Source organism: Microcaecilia unicolor, chromosome 2 (assembly GCF_901765095.1).
Source record: "Microcaecilia unicolor chromosome 2, aMicUni1.1, whole genome shotgun sequence".
Lineage (NCBI taxonomy): Eukaryota > Metazoa > Chordata > Amphibia > Gymnophiona > Siphonopidae > Microcaecilia > Microcaecilia unicolor.
Window position 1 is genome coordinate 428,162,154 of NC_044032.1, and position 16,255 is coordinate 428,178,408.

Consider the following 16,255-nt stretch of genomic DNA (forward strand, 5'->3'; position numbering starts at 1 on the left):
GGTTCTGCTCCTTTTTATTTAACGGCAAAACACACAGTGGATCCAAAAAAGTCCTCTCACAATGAGTGTCTTCCTGAACAAGGTCTTTATTAACAGTAGCATTTCTGCTACTGTTAATAAAGACCTTGTTCAGGAAGACACTCATTGTGAGAGGACTTTTTTGGATCCACTGTGTGTTTTGCCTTTCATTGGTTTTCCTGTGGAGAGTTCACCTTCTGTGGGTGTTTGCCTTTTTATTTAACAACATGCAATGCCATGGGCCAATTTCCATGTCACTACAAATGATACCCATCCCTAGTGGTCAGTTACATTAACTGGGTTTTTTAAAAGGTTTAGAGAAGTTTGTGAAGGAAAAATTCATAAACTATTATTAGCCAACTAGGGCTGCTCTTTGGGATCCTATTGGGTACTTAGAGGCCTTTTTACTAAAAGGGGCCCTGTGCTAGCGGCAGCAGCCATTTTTGTTGCACGCCAGGGCCTCTTTTACCACAGCGGGTGAAAATAACCAAAAATGAAATGGCCATGAGGTAAGTTCACACTTGCCATGTGGCCATTTCAGGAAGGAGTGGCCTAGTGGTTAGAGTGGTGGACTTTGGTCCCTGGGGAACTGGGTTCAATTCCCACTGCAGGCACAGGCAGCTCCTTGTGACTCTGTGCAAGTCACTTAACCCTCCATTGCCCCAGGTACAAATAAGTACCTGTATATAATATGTAAGCCACATTAAACCTGCTATGAGTGGGAAAGCGTGGGGTACAAATGTAAGAAAATAAATAAGGAGCATTTGCCACCATCCATTGAGATGGTGCTAGGGGCTCCCACTCTAACCCAATGGTAATTCCCTGCAGAAATATTTTTTCAGTATTTCCACTAGCACTGGAAATGGCACACGCTGGGTGGGGGGTGGAACTACCGCCTGCACCCACATTGGGCTAGCAGTAGTTCCAGGTTGCCATATACCCTTTAGTAAAAGGGCCCCCTGCCAGGCACAGGATAGTGGGCTTACCGGACCTTTGGACTGACCAAAAATGGACCTTGTTATGTTCCAATGACACCTCCTTCCTGAATGCAAAAAGGGAGAGGAGGGAAAAGAGGGAATTACAATATACCCCGAGGGGTAGTCAGAAAAAACAAAGATCTTCAGGATTCGTAATTCCTGTTGAGTCTGAAGCGTGGTAGGGAGAAAAGAAACCAAATTGAGTTTCACGATTTTTCCAACCTGCTACACACCTGAGGCAAGATGTGGTGAACAACCAGAGGATGAAAAGGAGTCAGTCCCGAGGTAACTCTAGAGATACGGAGGAGGAAAAAGAAATCAATTTACGAGAAAGCCAAACAGAAGTTAAAGGGACTTTTGACTGCAGTCCGGGGGAGTGGGGTGTGAACGGGAGCTGAAGACTGGAAAGAGAACGAGAGGGAGATGGAAAACCAATTTAAGACTAAAGAAGCAAATTTACAAAACACACCTAGGAAAGGAGCAACCCAAAGCATTCACACAAACTAGAAAAAGAAAAGAAAAGATGGGGCAAAATAAAACAGCCCTTCTCCTAGTTGCACAGGGAGGGAGGCGGGAGGGAGAGATGTCAGATGCCAGCACCTCCCCCCCCCCCCCCCCCCCCCAGGCCAGCACTACCCGGATAACTGGCTACTTCATCACTAACATCATGGTTTCCTTGTCAACCTCTACAACTTCTCTAAGTTTACTTTCTCTTCCCTCGCACCTGAACATTTGAGTGTCTTTTTTGCCAGCCTTCCCCATGCACCTGATTCTTCCCCCGGGATGCACATCTTGAGAAAGAAATGCTGCAAGCACTCTCTGAAAGGGCTCCAACTCCTGCTGCGGGGAAAGGAAATGAGCAAGTGCTAGAAGCAGCGGCCGCCCTCATTAGCATACGAAAACTTGTACAGCAATTCACAGGTCTCCACCTCATCGGCAGACACAGCAGGCAAAGCAATCCTTCATAGATATATAGTCATGAAGCCATTGCCAGGGCCTGTGCAGGTACTGAAAAAAATAAATAACCATGCAGCACTCACTAGTGCTACAGGAACCGCACAGCAGCAGCACAGCCTGGATTGTGGCCATGCTGGACAGGTGCAAGAGCAGGCCAGACCAGGCAGGCAAGGGGTGGTTTGCAGCAGTGTGTGTGTGTGTGTGCCTGCAGGGCTCAGGTGACAGGAGGATCCCCAGGCTGCAGGTACAGTGCACAATGACTTCATAGGGGTGGAGCCCTGGGACTGCCAGAGCCAGGTAACAGGTGAACCGTCCTGCCCTAAACAGCTGAAGCAGCTCCGATCCCTGCCAGCAGACACCTTTCCCAGAGCAGAGGGGACCCACCACCACCACTGACAATGGAAGCCAAAGAAACTACTGGGAAGGAGCCAGGGGGAGCCAAGAGGAAAAACCTGACCTTTCTGAAGCAGAGGCTGTACATGACAGAACGCAGGAAGACTGACACTATTGTGGAGAGCGGGGGCTCAATGGAGCCCGGTACCTCTGGCACCATAAGAAGAAGTCAGTCTGATAGGACTGAATACAATCAGAAATTGAAAGGTAATGAAATCACCAACTGTTAACTGGCTTTCGTGATAATATAAGTAGAAATCAGGCAATCCATTTTTATTGCAGTAACTTCATAGCTTCTAGGAGCAGTTTTCAGGAGCTACACACTCTGAGAACCTGTGACTCCAAACAGCTGGTCAAGAAAGGGAGGAAGTTAGTCCAATAGGAAGTTGCCACCTTGTATAGATTTTATTAACCTTTATGTTTCTGTACTGAAGTGGACTAACAGAACAACCACACTACTGATATTAAAGAAATCTGATCATTTAAAAAAACTAAGTTTTATTGGCCAAAGGTAAATATAAATCACTTGCTTGGAAATACTATTTATTGCTTGTAGTATATATATATATATAGAGAGAGAGAGAGAGAGAGAGAGAGAGAGAGAGAGAGAGAGAGAGAGAGAGAGAGAGAGAGAGAGAGAGACACACACATTTCAATGTGTAAAGGTTTAATTGCTAATTTTAATTTGTAAGTTTCACTTTTTTATGAAATATGAAATTTGAGTAAGTGCAATGGAAAGGTGTCACATCTTGTTGATCTTCATATAGAGGAGATAGGTTTGCGGGGAAAACAGATTTTCTCCTGCTACTTTACTTATAGGTCAGTCAAAACCAGGAGTGAGATCAGGTGCCAGGAGCCTTCATTTGCCACTACCCAGGGTTTTTCCTCTCCTCGTTTTTACACTGTTTCAGTGGTTCCCATATCTGTCCCAAACTTTGAGGATAACTATAATCAATATTCAAGTTATTAGCATGCTCTGCCTCCATTGCATGCAGATTTTTCTCATGCATATTCATTGTGGATATGTGGGGGAGGGGGGAGTTTTATAAAATAAGACAGTGATTCTCAGACCTGACATGGGGAACCCCTAGGCAGTCAGGCAAGAAAAAAACATCCACAACTTTTCCAGCTCTGACTGGCCCAGAGAACAGGGTTTTGGCTCAGGAATCAAACCCAGATCCCTCCATAAGATACTGTGGAGCACTGCAAATTAGCTTTTGAGCTGGCCTACATAGTTCATAAATAGATGTACTGTATTTTTTTTCAAACGGTGGTTAACTATACCTTTAGGTCAGTCAGTCATTCCTGGAGTTCCCTTTGACCAGCTGATTTTAGGAAATCTACAATGAATATGTATGAGAGAGATTTGCATGCACCGTTTCCATGCAGATAGACTCTCCATGGCTAATGTAATGGCCCAATGCTTAGTGTAACGCAAAATAGGGATGTGTACAGGGCAAAAATTTTAGTTAATTTGGCCTTTTTTCTCTGATTTTCAGACTTTTTTTAGTTTGTTTCACACATTTGTTTAAAAGCTTTTTAACATGCATTTAAAGATTTTTAGAGTTTTACTTTTATTGAATTTTAACCAAGGAACATGTACAACAAATCAGAGCAAAATATGTACCGTGACTTTTCAGTACATTGTAAGAAGATACAAAAAAAAAAAAAAAACATGTTTAAAAAATGAAAATAGCATTCATTTCAACCCCTTCCCCAATTTTAACATGCTCTAATACACCTTAATTTGTGGGTTAACGTGATAAATAGATTTTGCATGCATTAAAGGGTTCTTTTACTAAGGTACACTAACGAATTTAGCGTGCTCTATATGCTGCACAACCAGGGGCGTAGCCAGACTTCGGTGGGAGGGGGGTCCAGAGCCTGAGGTGAGGGGGCACATTTTAGCCCCCCCCCCGGCACCGCAGACCCCCTTGCCATTTTTTACCTCCCCGCCGCCACCACAACCTTTGACCCCCCCAGCGCCAACCCTTTTGACCCCCCTTTTCCCGCTGCTGCCAACCCTCCCCTGCCACCACCATAGGGTACCCTTGCTGGCGGGGGTCCCCAACCCCCGCCAGCCGAAGTCCTCTGATCCGGCGCGGCACATTGCTGATCTTCAAGGGCAGGCTTCTGTTGTACATGCAGGAAGTCAGACTCACAGAAACAGAAGCCTGTCCTTGCAGATCAGCAACGTGGCCATACCGGAGAAGAAGACTTAGGCTGGAAGGGGTTGGGGACCCCCGCCAGCAAAGGTACCCGATGGCGGCGGCGGGGGAGGGTTGGTGACGGTGGGGGAGGGTTGGCAGTGGGAGGTTGGTCAAAGGGGTTGGCGGCAGGGGGGCCAGGGCCAAATCTATGGGGGCCCATGCCCCCATGGCCCCACATAGCTACACCCCTGTATGCAACCCACTGTATACCCATTGGCTGCATGGCACTTAGGGGCCCTTTTACTAAGCCATTGAAAAAGGTGGCCTGCACTAGTTTTGCGAATGAAATTGGCGCACACTGGGCCAAAAAGGTCTTTTTAAAAATGAGGCAGTAAATGGCCGTGCATTAATATTAAAATTAGCATGCAGCTGCTTACTACCTGAGTCCTTACTGTCACCTATTTAGTAGGTGGTAAGGGCTCATGCACTCACCCCATGGTAACCAGGCAGATCACTGCAATATGGTTATGCTGCTGATTATCACCAGGAAAATCCCCCGTGGTAAGAAAATAGAAAATTATTTTCTACTGTGGGAAACTGCACGTGCGAACTTCAGAACTAACGCTGGGCTCCCATGCTACCCCGGCAGTAGGGCCAATTTGGAGCATGCTACCCGCGTGGTAGCCCTACCACACCTTTGTAAAAGGGCCCCTTAATTCAAACCTTAGTAAAAGGAACCCTAAATATTTTTAAGGCACCCACACAATCCAACTTCATGGCAGTGCACAAGGAGTGTGATTGGTGTTCAGTCTCTGCTCCCAGGAAGTGACTGAATGGTATGGGGCTTGCAGTGATACCTAATGGGAAAACAAAGAGCAATAAGGGCAGTAACTGTTATAACCTGCTCTCCTGTGCTGTCACTGTTGTACTGGGACTACTTAGGTAAAAAAAAACAAAAGATGTGAAAACACTGGTGAACTTACAAATGAAACCATTGGGAGAAACTAGAAAAGGCTTCAGAGAGATGAAAAACACTAGAATGAATTTAAAATATCTTGCTTGTGCTCTTTACAAATGGCAGAAATTACTGATACAGAGCTCTGTGCTTGTCTTTCCTCAGGCTCCTTACAAGTGCTTGTCCACCCTAACTACCCACTATCTATGAACCATTGTGTTCCAATTGTGCTAATGGTTGACTAAAGCTGTTTTTACAGGTTTTTCCCTACTGTTTGTAGCTTCTTATGTCAATTGGTAGAGTAATTAAAGCAGCCTTTGAAATACTAATGCATCCTATTAACTGCCATTGCTTTTGATATAAGGTTAAGCCTTGGGTTTTTTTTCCCCTCAGATAAAGGGGCCCATTGAAATACTAAAACTGATTCGCACAGGCATGGCCTTGGTTTATAACCAGTAAAGCTAGTTATTTTCTCACCCAATTGGGCTTGTTTTAAAGTCGGTAGTGGGCAATTTTCCAGTGGTTGCTGGTTGCTGCTTTTTGGGCTACTCTTAGCATGTTGTGCGGTTTTTTTGGACAGTATTCAAAGGAGGATATTATTTTCTGGTTCCAGCTGCATTTCAAGTCTCATTCTGGGACTTCAATAGCTTCTTTCATTGTCTAATGCCATTCTTGTTCTCCGTTCAATAGGAGAGAGAAGAGAAACAACACTATTGGACATCCAGAATGAGGCTTGAAATGAGTTTCAAACATCATTCTGGATGTCCAATGGGAGAGGTTGTAACAGTTGACATCAGCTGATGCTAGCCAGCTTGTGCTGCTGCTCTCACATATAGGCAGGCGCACTAGTGGGCCGCTGCTCAGAACCTTACCTAACTCCAGCGTTAATCTGCACAGAATGTTCTGATGGCTCTAGTGCAGGGAAACAAAATGCGTGCAAAAGATTAGGGCAAATAGTATTTAATGTAGTAAAACAGATGTTAATGAGGTCATTTCTTATTGCCTCCCAAATGCTCAGAAAACAGTACACAAAACAGAGCTGCCCTTACTGCTGGAAACCTAACGCCAGTTTGCAGCTGGCTTTAGGGTGTTTTGAGAGAGGAAATTATCCCATGAATGATTTTCTCCTTAAAATCTGTCAGTTTTGATTGAATTTGGAAGTGGAAGGAAGCCCCTGGAAGCCGCTATGCAAACAATGGCAAAAAGGAAAGCACACATTGGCACCTGTTTTCTGCACTTCAGTGAAAAATTTTGAAAGTCTTATATTTAAAGCCACAGAGGAAAGGCGCCAATGTATGCTTCACTTCCAGGTTTGCTTACCACAAAACTCTTGTGCGCATGTGCCAGGCTCATTCCTCCCCCTTACTTTTGGTCTCACAGTGTGCATATTATTTGCATGCAATTAGTGTTGAGCGTCAGGGAGCTATTTTTCTGTGCTGTTCCTGCACTATTCTTGGACGCTGCTTGCTACAGCACTGGAGTTCTGAGCATCGGCCCACCAAAACCCACCTCTCCTCTTCCTCCGCTCTCGATCTCAGTTGATAACACTCTCATCCTCCCCGTCTCATCTCCGCAACCTCGGAGTCATCTTCGACTCCTTCCTCTCATTCTCGGCGCATATCCAGTAGACAGCCAAGACCTGTTGCTTCTTCCTCTTTAACATCAGCAAAATTCTCCCTTTCCTGTCTGAGCACACCACCCGAACTCTCATCCACGCTCTCATTACCTCTCACCTTGACTACTGCAGCCTTCTCCTCACTGGCCTCCCACTTAGCCATCTATCCCCCCTTCAATCCATTCAGAACTCTGCTGCACGTCTTATATTCCGCCTGAACTGATTTACTCATATCACCCCTCTCCTCAGGTCGCTTCACTGGCTTCCGATCAGATACCGCATACAGTTCAAGCTTCTCCTTCTCACCTACAAATGCACTCAGTCTGCAGCCCCTCATTACCTCTCCACCCTCATCTCCCCCTACGTTCCCGCCCGGAACCTCCGCTCTCAGGACAAATCCTTCCTCTCAGTACCCTTCTCCACCACCGCCAACTCCAGGCTCCGCCCATTCTGCCTCGCCTCACCTCACCCTATGCGTGGAATCAACTTCCTGAGCCCCTACGCCTAGCCTCCTCCCTACCCATCTTCAAATCCTTGCTCAAAGCCCACCTCTTCAATGTTGCCTTTGGCACCTAACCTTTATACCTTTCAGGAAATCTAGACTGCCCCAACTTGACTGCCCCTACTTGACTGACTGTACATTTGTCCATTAGATTGTAAGCTCTTTGAGCAGGGACTGTCCTTCTATGTTAACTTGTACAGCGCTGCATAACCCTAGTAGCGCTTTAGAAATGTTAAATAGTAGTAGTAGTAGTAGTAGGTTCTATAATAATCAGGTTAATGACCTTTACAAAAAGCTCCCAGAACCTCTTATTTGACTTGCCTGTGTGTCTGAGCTAGATAGTGAACTTCATGAAACAGGGTTATTTATTTTTTTAACATGTGTTCATGCAATGCCGTGTGTACTTTTGTTATAGAAATAGATAATAACATATTTAAAACAAGAAAAGCCAGAGCTCACAAAATAACCTCCAGATATAGAAGTGATCTAACTGACACATCTGTGTATACATGAATTACTAACAAATAATGGGGAGGCGGAAGAGAAAGCTATTGCTGCACAAGAAGGGGTGTGTTAGGATTGTTCTTGGATCAGAAGGAATATTCCAATTTCCTCCCCCCCCCAACAAAATCCTCAACCTTACTTTATGTTTTATCCCACACATGTTTGAATTCCGTTACCGTGGAGAGGAAAACGGTAACGGAATTCAAACATGCGTGGGATAAACATAAAGGAATCCTGTTCCGAGGGAATGGATCCTCAGAAGCTTAGCCGAGATTGGGTGGCAGAGCCGGTGGTGGGGGGGGGGGGGCTGGTTGGGAGGCGGGGATAGTGCTGGGCAGACTTATACGGTCTGTGCCCTGAAAATAACAGATACAAATCAAGGTAAGGTGTACACAAAAAGTAGCACATATGAGTTTATCTTGTTGGGCAGACTGGATGGACCGTGCAGTTCTTTTCTGCCGTCATCTACTATGTTACTATCTCATTTTCAAAGCACTTAGCCTCCCAAAGTTCCATAGAAACCTATGGAACTTAGCCTCCCAAAGTGCTTTGAAAATATGCCTCATCATATATGTTACTTCTGCCATGGTATCTAGGGCTGATGGATGCAGGCAAACAACATTTGGAGCGGCATTTTCGATATGACGTCTAAGTCCTACTTTGGACATTTTGCAAAAAACATCCAAAATCCGAATAGGAAAGAAGGTCATTTTCAAAAACAAAAAACGTCTTTATTTTTTTTTTCTTTAAATACTGTTTTGAACAAGGTTTTGTGATTTAGGCATTTAGTTTTTTGGTCCATTAAAAAAAAAAAAATCCACGTGCAAAATGCACACAATCATGCCATTGGTATATAGGAGGAGCCAGCATTTTTAGTAAGCTGGTCCCCCCAGACATCCCAGGAAAGCAATAGGGCACCCTAGGGGGAATGCAGTGGACTTCATGTAAATACTCCCAGGTGCCATTGCTCCCTTATCTTGTCTGCTGAGGGAAGGGAAGGGAAGGGAATTGGGACTTGATATACTGCTTTTCTGAGGTTTTTTGCAACTACATTCAAAGCGGTTTACATATATTCAGGTACTATTTTGTACCAAGGGCAATGGAGGGTTAAGTGACTTGCCCAGAATCACAAGGAGCTGCAGTTGGAATTGAACTCAGTTCTCCAGGATCAAAGTCCACTGCACTAACCACTAGGTTACTCTTCCACTCCCTCCCAAAACCCACTACCCCCAACTGTACACCACTAACGGGTGAAGGGGCCACCTATATGTGGGTACAGTGAGTTTCTGGTGAGTTTTAGAGGGTTCACAGTTTCCACCACAAGTGTAACAGGTAGGGGGAGGTATGAGTCTGGGTCCACCTGTCTGCAGTGCACTGCATCCACCACTAGACTTCTCCAGGGACCTGTGTGCTGTTCTAATGGACCTGAGTATTACATCTTACGCTGGCAAGTAATGTTTTTAATCACATTTTTGGGAGGTGGGAGGGGGTTAGTGACCACTGGGAGCGAAAGGGGAGGTCATCCTTGATTCCTTACAGTGGTTATTTAGAGCACCTTATTGTGCCTTATTCGTTACTAAAAACAGGTCTAGCACAAAATATCTTAGTTTTAGTTCTGGACATTTTTCTTTGTTCCATTATTGCTGAAAAACGTCCAAGTGTTAGGAATGCCCAGATCCCTCCCTCAACATGCCTCTGATATGCCCCTTGTGATTTGAACGCACTTCTGATGGACTTCATAGAAAAACATCTAAAAATTGGTTTTTAAAATACCAATTTTGATGTTTTTGTGAGAAAAACATTCAAATGCAGATTTATGCCATTTACATGTTCACTCAAAAACTGAGCGTAATTCAGGACAGAAGTTGGAGCAGAGTGTGAAATGAGTTGGGAAGGGAACTGAAATGGGTTGGGGGGGGGGGGGGAATACCCATGTGAGTAAAGGTTTATTACCCTATAGCTCAAATGACTCCATCTCCAGCGGAGCAGCAAGTCTAAATGGATCAGAAGAAAAAAATAACTGCTGGACCAGGAAAAAAAAAAGAAAGAAAACAGGTTTTCTGTTGAGTTTGCTTTTAATCAGAGATCTGGATAATTCAAGCATGCTGCTGTGTGTACAGTACTTTCCACGCAAACAGAGAAGTGATAGAATCATAACTTCTAGATAAGGTCAGTTTCTGAAAAAAAAAAGTTATCAGAAACAACAATACAAAATAAAACAAGGTGATATCTTTTTATTGAACTAGCTTAATACATCTCTTGATTACCTTTCAAAAGCCAATACTGTCCATCAGTTTTTGAGTGAATGCGTAAATGCCAGCTAATGCCTGGTAAAACTCACTATATGTTGTTTGCCCACATCCATCAGCCCTAGATACCAGGGCAGAATTAAGGTTGAGGATTTTGTTCGGGGGAAGGGGAGGATTGGAGTATTCATCAAGGATGTGGTGATCATGGGGGGGGGGAGGGAAGGGGTTTATAGTCTTCATTAAGGGTGCAAGCAATGATCAGGGAGGTTGAGGTATGATTGGAGGTCAGGTAAAGGTGCTCATGGGGGAGGGGGTTGAGAGCTTTGACTAGTCCTTTCAACTGTGGCCCAGGAGCATTGGACCACAAATTTGAGGCCTGATGCTGCTGGACAATAAAATAACCCTACTTTTAACTGTGCTTTAGCATTTACATAGTAATGAGTTGCTTTACCTGTATATGCATGTTTTGCATCTCATTACTGTTTACCCTGGAGTGACTTAACTAACACTGCCTTAGGTCAAGATAACTACTACTACTGCTACTTATCATTTCACTACACCTGCATTAGTGCCCTGTAAGTTGTGTTAAGGGGGAAATAATGTGGGTTATTGCTCTAACACAGCTTTATTAGCACATTTATTCAAAAGAATAATACTGACCCTATGAGACATTAGTGACGCTTAAAGGAAATTCAGCTCCCAGTTTTTCATTTCCACATCACCCTCCTTTTTAGGATCAATATTTTGCCTATTGACCTTATTAGCATACAGTGCTTGCATATTTCCAGGCTCAGTAATCTGTAATTGAGGGGTGGTATGTATTTGTGCTGTATTTGTACTTATAGTTAATATCTTTCTCATTTACTTTTTCATTGAAATGTGGTACTGTTGTGAGTTTGTTTAATTGGTTTACTCTGTAACTATGCTTTTGGGCCCTGGCTTAAACTGAGCTATTAGGAACCTAGGGGCCCATTTACTAAGCTGTATAGGCACGTAACGCATTCTACGCATGTCAGTTTGGAGTTACCGCCCGGCTACCACGTGGCCCGGGCGGTAATTTTGTTTTTTACGTGCGTCCACTATGCGCGCTGGAAAATAATTTTTATTTTCCTGCACGCAGCGAAAACTGGGCAGTAATCATCATTCTATGCATGTAGACAATTACCACATGGTTACCACGTGAGACCTTACCACTAAGTCAATGGGTGGCGGTAAGGTCTCAGATCCAAAATGGATGCACACCAATTTTTATTTTGCCGCAAGTCCATTTTCGTCAAAAATTTAAAAAGGCCTTTTTTACAGGTGCGCTGAGAAATGGATCTGCCCGTGCCCATAACATGCGCCTACACTAGCGCAGCCCATTTTTCAGCACACCTTAGTAAAAGGACCCCCTAGACATGGAAGACTGTGATGCTCTAGATAGGGGAGCAAAGGCAGCATCAGCACCAATAATATTTGATTAAACAGCAAAGTGTTAAATCATTTTGTTTCTCAGGGCTACTACTGTGAAGTCTGACCCCATATTCTTTCATAAGTTTCTGAACATTATAGACAGTAATATTAGCAGGTCACATAACTTATGTTTGTGGATAAAGATTTTGGCACATCCGGCTAGTCGTCCATTTTCTGTTCCAGGACTCTGCAGAGGGCCACACTGGCCACAAAGTATAACTTGATTTCAGAAGGAAAACCAGGATGTATGAGGAGGACGCTGGACTGTGAATGACCGCTGTGGGAAAGTTGCAGAGCACTACAGCTGACCTTGTGGTTGTTTGCTGTTTCTTTGTGAATGTGGCTCAGCTTCTTTAACTACTTCTTAGTGACTTGTCACTTCTGATGCAATGATGATGATGATGATGGTGTTGGTGCAATGAGCAGAAGTGACCTTAATCACAGTAGTAAAGGAGCAGGTGGAGGCAGTCATTGTTCTGCTCACCAGGAGGGGAGGCAGTGACAGCAAGGAGCATGTTTGGATTGGGCAGCAAGGAAGAACAGAAGAACTAGCTCTAAAACTACCAGAGTGAAAATCTCACCTTTTATTTTGAAATAACTTTTAGTTTTGATAGCTTGAACACCAAAGAGAAATATACAAGGTCTGCACAAATTTAAGAAGAGAAAATATCAAAGAAAAGTATTTCAAAGAAAATACCCTCTAATTCTATAAAAGCCACCAAAAATTGCACAGACAAATGTTGGCACTCACCCAATTTGCATGCGTAATTTAATTGAATCATGAGCTAATTAGTGCCAATAATTGACTTTTTGACAAGCAACTATTGGCCCTAATTAGACTTTAATGGCAATTATGTGCATAAATTTAGGCGCGTGATCCACACCTAAAATGTACACATGATCTGAAAAACAGGACACGGAAATGGGCGGGTCATGGACATAACAGGGGCGTTCCTAAAATTCACGAATGTTGTTAGGTGAAGAGAATGTATGGGGAAATAAGTTGGTTAGAGAGAGCTTTCCTGGAGGAGACATGTTGAGGGAACATGGTCTGAGAAAAAGAGTCTGGGAGAGAAGAAATATTGTTTGCTGCATAGGTCCCTTTTGAGTGCACCTGAGTAGCCAGGCTGGAGGCATCATTTGAGGGTGACCTCCCCTTGTCTCTCTGCCCAAGGCAGAAGTGGCTTTGTCCAGTGCTGGTCCTGACTTCCACATTAACAGTATTTTGCCAATGTGGCTCCTAGTGGAAAAATAGTGAAGATCACTGCTTTGGAAAGTTCAGCTTCTTCCATTTCTCTGCCCCTCATTAAGAATGCATTACATAGTAGATAACTTTCCATTCTTAACATATTCATCTTTTTTTGGCCTAATCTTTCTCTCTATTTTTCTGCTCCTTTTGGGTTTCGAGCCCTGTGTGAGCCAATTTCTACTGGGGCTGTGGTCATAGGTGCTAGCTCTGTGGCTGCAGTGGGTGCTAAGCACCACTGATATTGAGCAAACTCATTAATTAAATCCAGGGATGGGGTCCTTTGTGTTATGTTGTTCACCTCCAATCATTTTGAAAAGTTGGTGCCTGTAACTATGGTGCCATGAGGCCTAAGCAAAAGTTCCTTCATTTGTTTTTGTGGCCCAACAGATTCTTCCTGCTTCTTTTGAGATTTCTTCTCACTCTGAACAACCTCATTTTTGAAGTATGATGCCATGAGCTTTCATTCCTAACTACCCTGAGATTTTCCCCTGGTCCATATGCCCTTCTGTTCACCAGACATTGCACCAGTATTGTTCAGTCAGAGTCCACAGACTATAACTTATTCTAGTCTTAGAACATGCTAATATGGACCCTGAATCTGGCCACTAGGTGTCATCATTGAACAATGGCCGAGGTGCCCCAGTACCGGACTTGAACTCTATTCTGCTTTTAGCTAACTTCAAGGCATGATGTGCCACCTGTTTTCTTCCTCCATAGCTGCTGCTGTGCAGCCCCACCTCCTTTTGTTATAAAGAAAATAAATCAGATAAAAATTTTAATTAGACATTTAAAATAGCAAGGTAGTCCTAATTTGAGCTAAATCTAAACAAAAATATGGATTTTTGGTCATAAAAATTCTATTGAAATGTTTTATCATGAAACCGGTAATGGATTATCCACAAGAGCAAGGCTCATGGTATCACTGGACCTCCTAAAATAAAAATATTAGGCTCAAGGCTATAAATTTTTAAAATAAGTAAATGTAACTGGACAGGAGAGCCTCTTGCCTGGTTGAATCAAGCTGAGTGACTCAGGACGGAGGGGAAATTCAGCGCCACTAAAAGATAGGCACATGCCCTTTATTGAATCGTGCCACAATTTGAGTGCCATTTATAGAATTTCCCCCAATGTATAATATGTGTGAGTCCCAGTGGCGTAGCTACGTGGGGCCATGGGGGCCTGGGCCCCTGTAGATTTGGCCCTGGACCCCCCTGCCGACGATCCTCTCGACCCCTCCTCCCGCCGCCAACCCGCCATCGCCTACCCAACCCCCGCCAGCCGAGGTCCTCTTCTTCCGGTGCAAGGCTTCATTCTGTTTCTGTGAGTCTGACTCACAGAAACAGAATGAAGCCTTGCACCAGAAGAAGAGGAACTCGGCTGGCGGGAGCTGGGGTCCCCCACCAGCAAAGGTAGGCGATGGCGGGTTGGCGGCGGGAGGGGGAGTTGAGAGGGTCATCGGCAGGGGGGGGGTCAAAGTTGGTGGTGGTGGTGGCAGCGGCGGGGGGGGGGGTCAGTGGTGCCAGGGGGGCTAAAATGTGCCCCCTCACCTCTGGCTCTGGACCCCCCTCTCGCCGAAGTCTGGCTACGCCCCTGGTGAGTCCCACCCAGACTGTGCCTATAAACTAAATGCTGTGTAGAATACCTATGTGTATAGAATAGCGCTTAGGTGGAATTTGTGCATTTGCATTCATATATGCACACACATGCCGTTATTCTAAATATTTAAGTAATATTTAGCACAACTGGTGCTAATTAGGGTCCACTTTATAGGTTTACCCCTCCCCTTCCCATAATGCATAAGGATAGGGTTGTCAGAAATCCCAGGACTGGGATAACTTGGCAGATTTGTATATAATGTCTTCAACATTACATCTTGGGATTTTGTGGCTCTTGAAACTGCGATAGCTGCCTTCCTGTCTCCATGTCACTGCCATTTAAATTCTAGTATTTTTACTTAAGAATGTAAGAATAGCCATACTGGGTCAGACCAATGGTCCATCTAGCCCAGTATCCTGTTTCCAACAGTGTCCAATCCAGGTCAGTACGTGGCAGAAACCCAAATAGTAGCAATATTCCATTCTACCAATCTTGGACCAAGCACTGGCTCCCCCATGCCCATCTCAATAACAGGAGTGGCCTAGTGGTTAGGCTGGTGGACTTTGGTCCTGGGGAACTGAGTTCAATTCCCACTTCAGGCACAGGCAGCTCCTTGTGACTCTGGGCACGTCACTTACCCCTCCATTGCCACATTGAGCCTGCCATGAGTGGGAAAGTGCAGGGTACAAATGTAACAAAAAAAAAAAAAGAACTATGGACTTTCCCTTTAGGAACTTGTCCAAACCTTTTTAAACCCAGATACGCTAATTGCTTTTACGACATCCTCCGGCAGAGAGTTCCAGAGCTTAGCTATTCTCTGAGTGAAAAAGTATTTCCTCCTATTTGTTTTAAAATAGTAGTGGAGGAGTGGCCTAGTGGTTAGAGTGGTGGACTTTGGTCCTGGGTTCAATTCCCACTGCAGGCACAGGCAGCTTCTTGTGACTCTGGGCAAATCACTTAACCCTCCATTGCCCCAGGTACAAATAAGTACCTAAGCCACATTGAGCCTGCCATGATTGGTAAAGCAAGGGTACAGATAAAAAATATATATATATTTCCATGCAATTTCATTGAGTGTCAGCCAAAGTATCAGAGAGTTCTAAGACTATAAAGGAGTGTACTGTAGTTTCTAGTTGCATTGGATTACAGATTGAGACTTCTCTTTTCAAGCTCATGATCAAAGAATGAATGTATAAGAGAGGATTTTTTTTTTCACATTGTACTACTTCCTGATGGAGAGTTGCTTCCTCTATGCTTTAGTTCCTATCCTTCTCATAAAATACAAACTATGAAGGTTTGTAGTAACATAATGGTAAAGTACACGATGGCAGAAAAAGACCAAGTAGCATATCCAGTCTGCCCAGTTCTTCTGTCCACATTGCCAGCAGCCAACCAAAAAGAGTGCCTGCCTAAAATATAACACCCTCTATTCTAATTTTTGTCTTCTCATTTGTAGTCCATTATCTTGGGAAGAAACTAATACAAGATTCCTTCTTAATTCCTTCCAGAGTTTTTCCTTTCCCAACCATCGTTTAGCTCACCTCTGTGCTGTAAAAATTACAGGACTCATAATAAGCCTTCAGTAGTCAGCATTTTTAAAATGCCAGCCACTGCCAGTGGCATAGCCAAGGCCCACCC

The 16,255-nt window shown here is 44.2% G+C and overlaps 1 protein-coding gene across 2 annotated transcripts in view; it reads left to right on the forward strand.

Annotated features, from left to right (window-relative positions):
- Positions 1–2,289: 2,289 nt before the first annotated feature.
- The window catches only part of ARHGEF38 (Rho guanine nucleotide exchange factor 38), a 140,654-nt gene continuing 126,688 nt past the window's right edge, over positions 2,290–16,255 (forward strand). For both annotated transcript variants that reach the window (XM_030192515.1, XM_030192514.1), the window contains exon 1: positions 2,290–2,552. In XM_030192515.1, the coding sequence (XP_030048375.1) occupies positions 2,351–2,552 (202 nt within the window). In that variant the 5' untranslated portion in view covers positions 2,290–2,350. The remainder of the gene's footprint in view (positions 2,553–16,255) is intronic.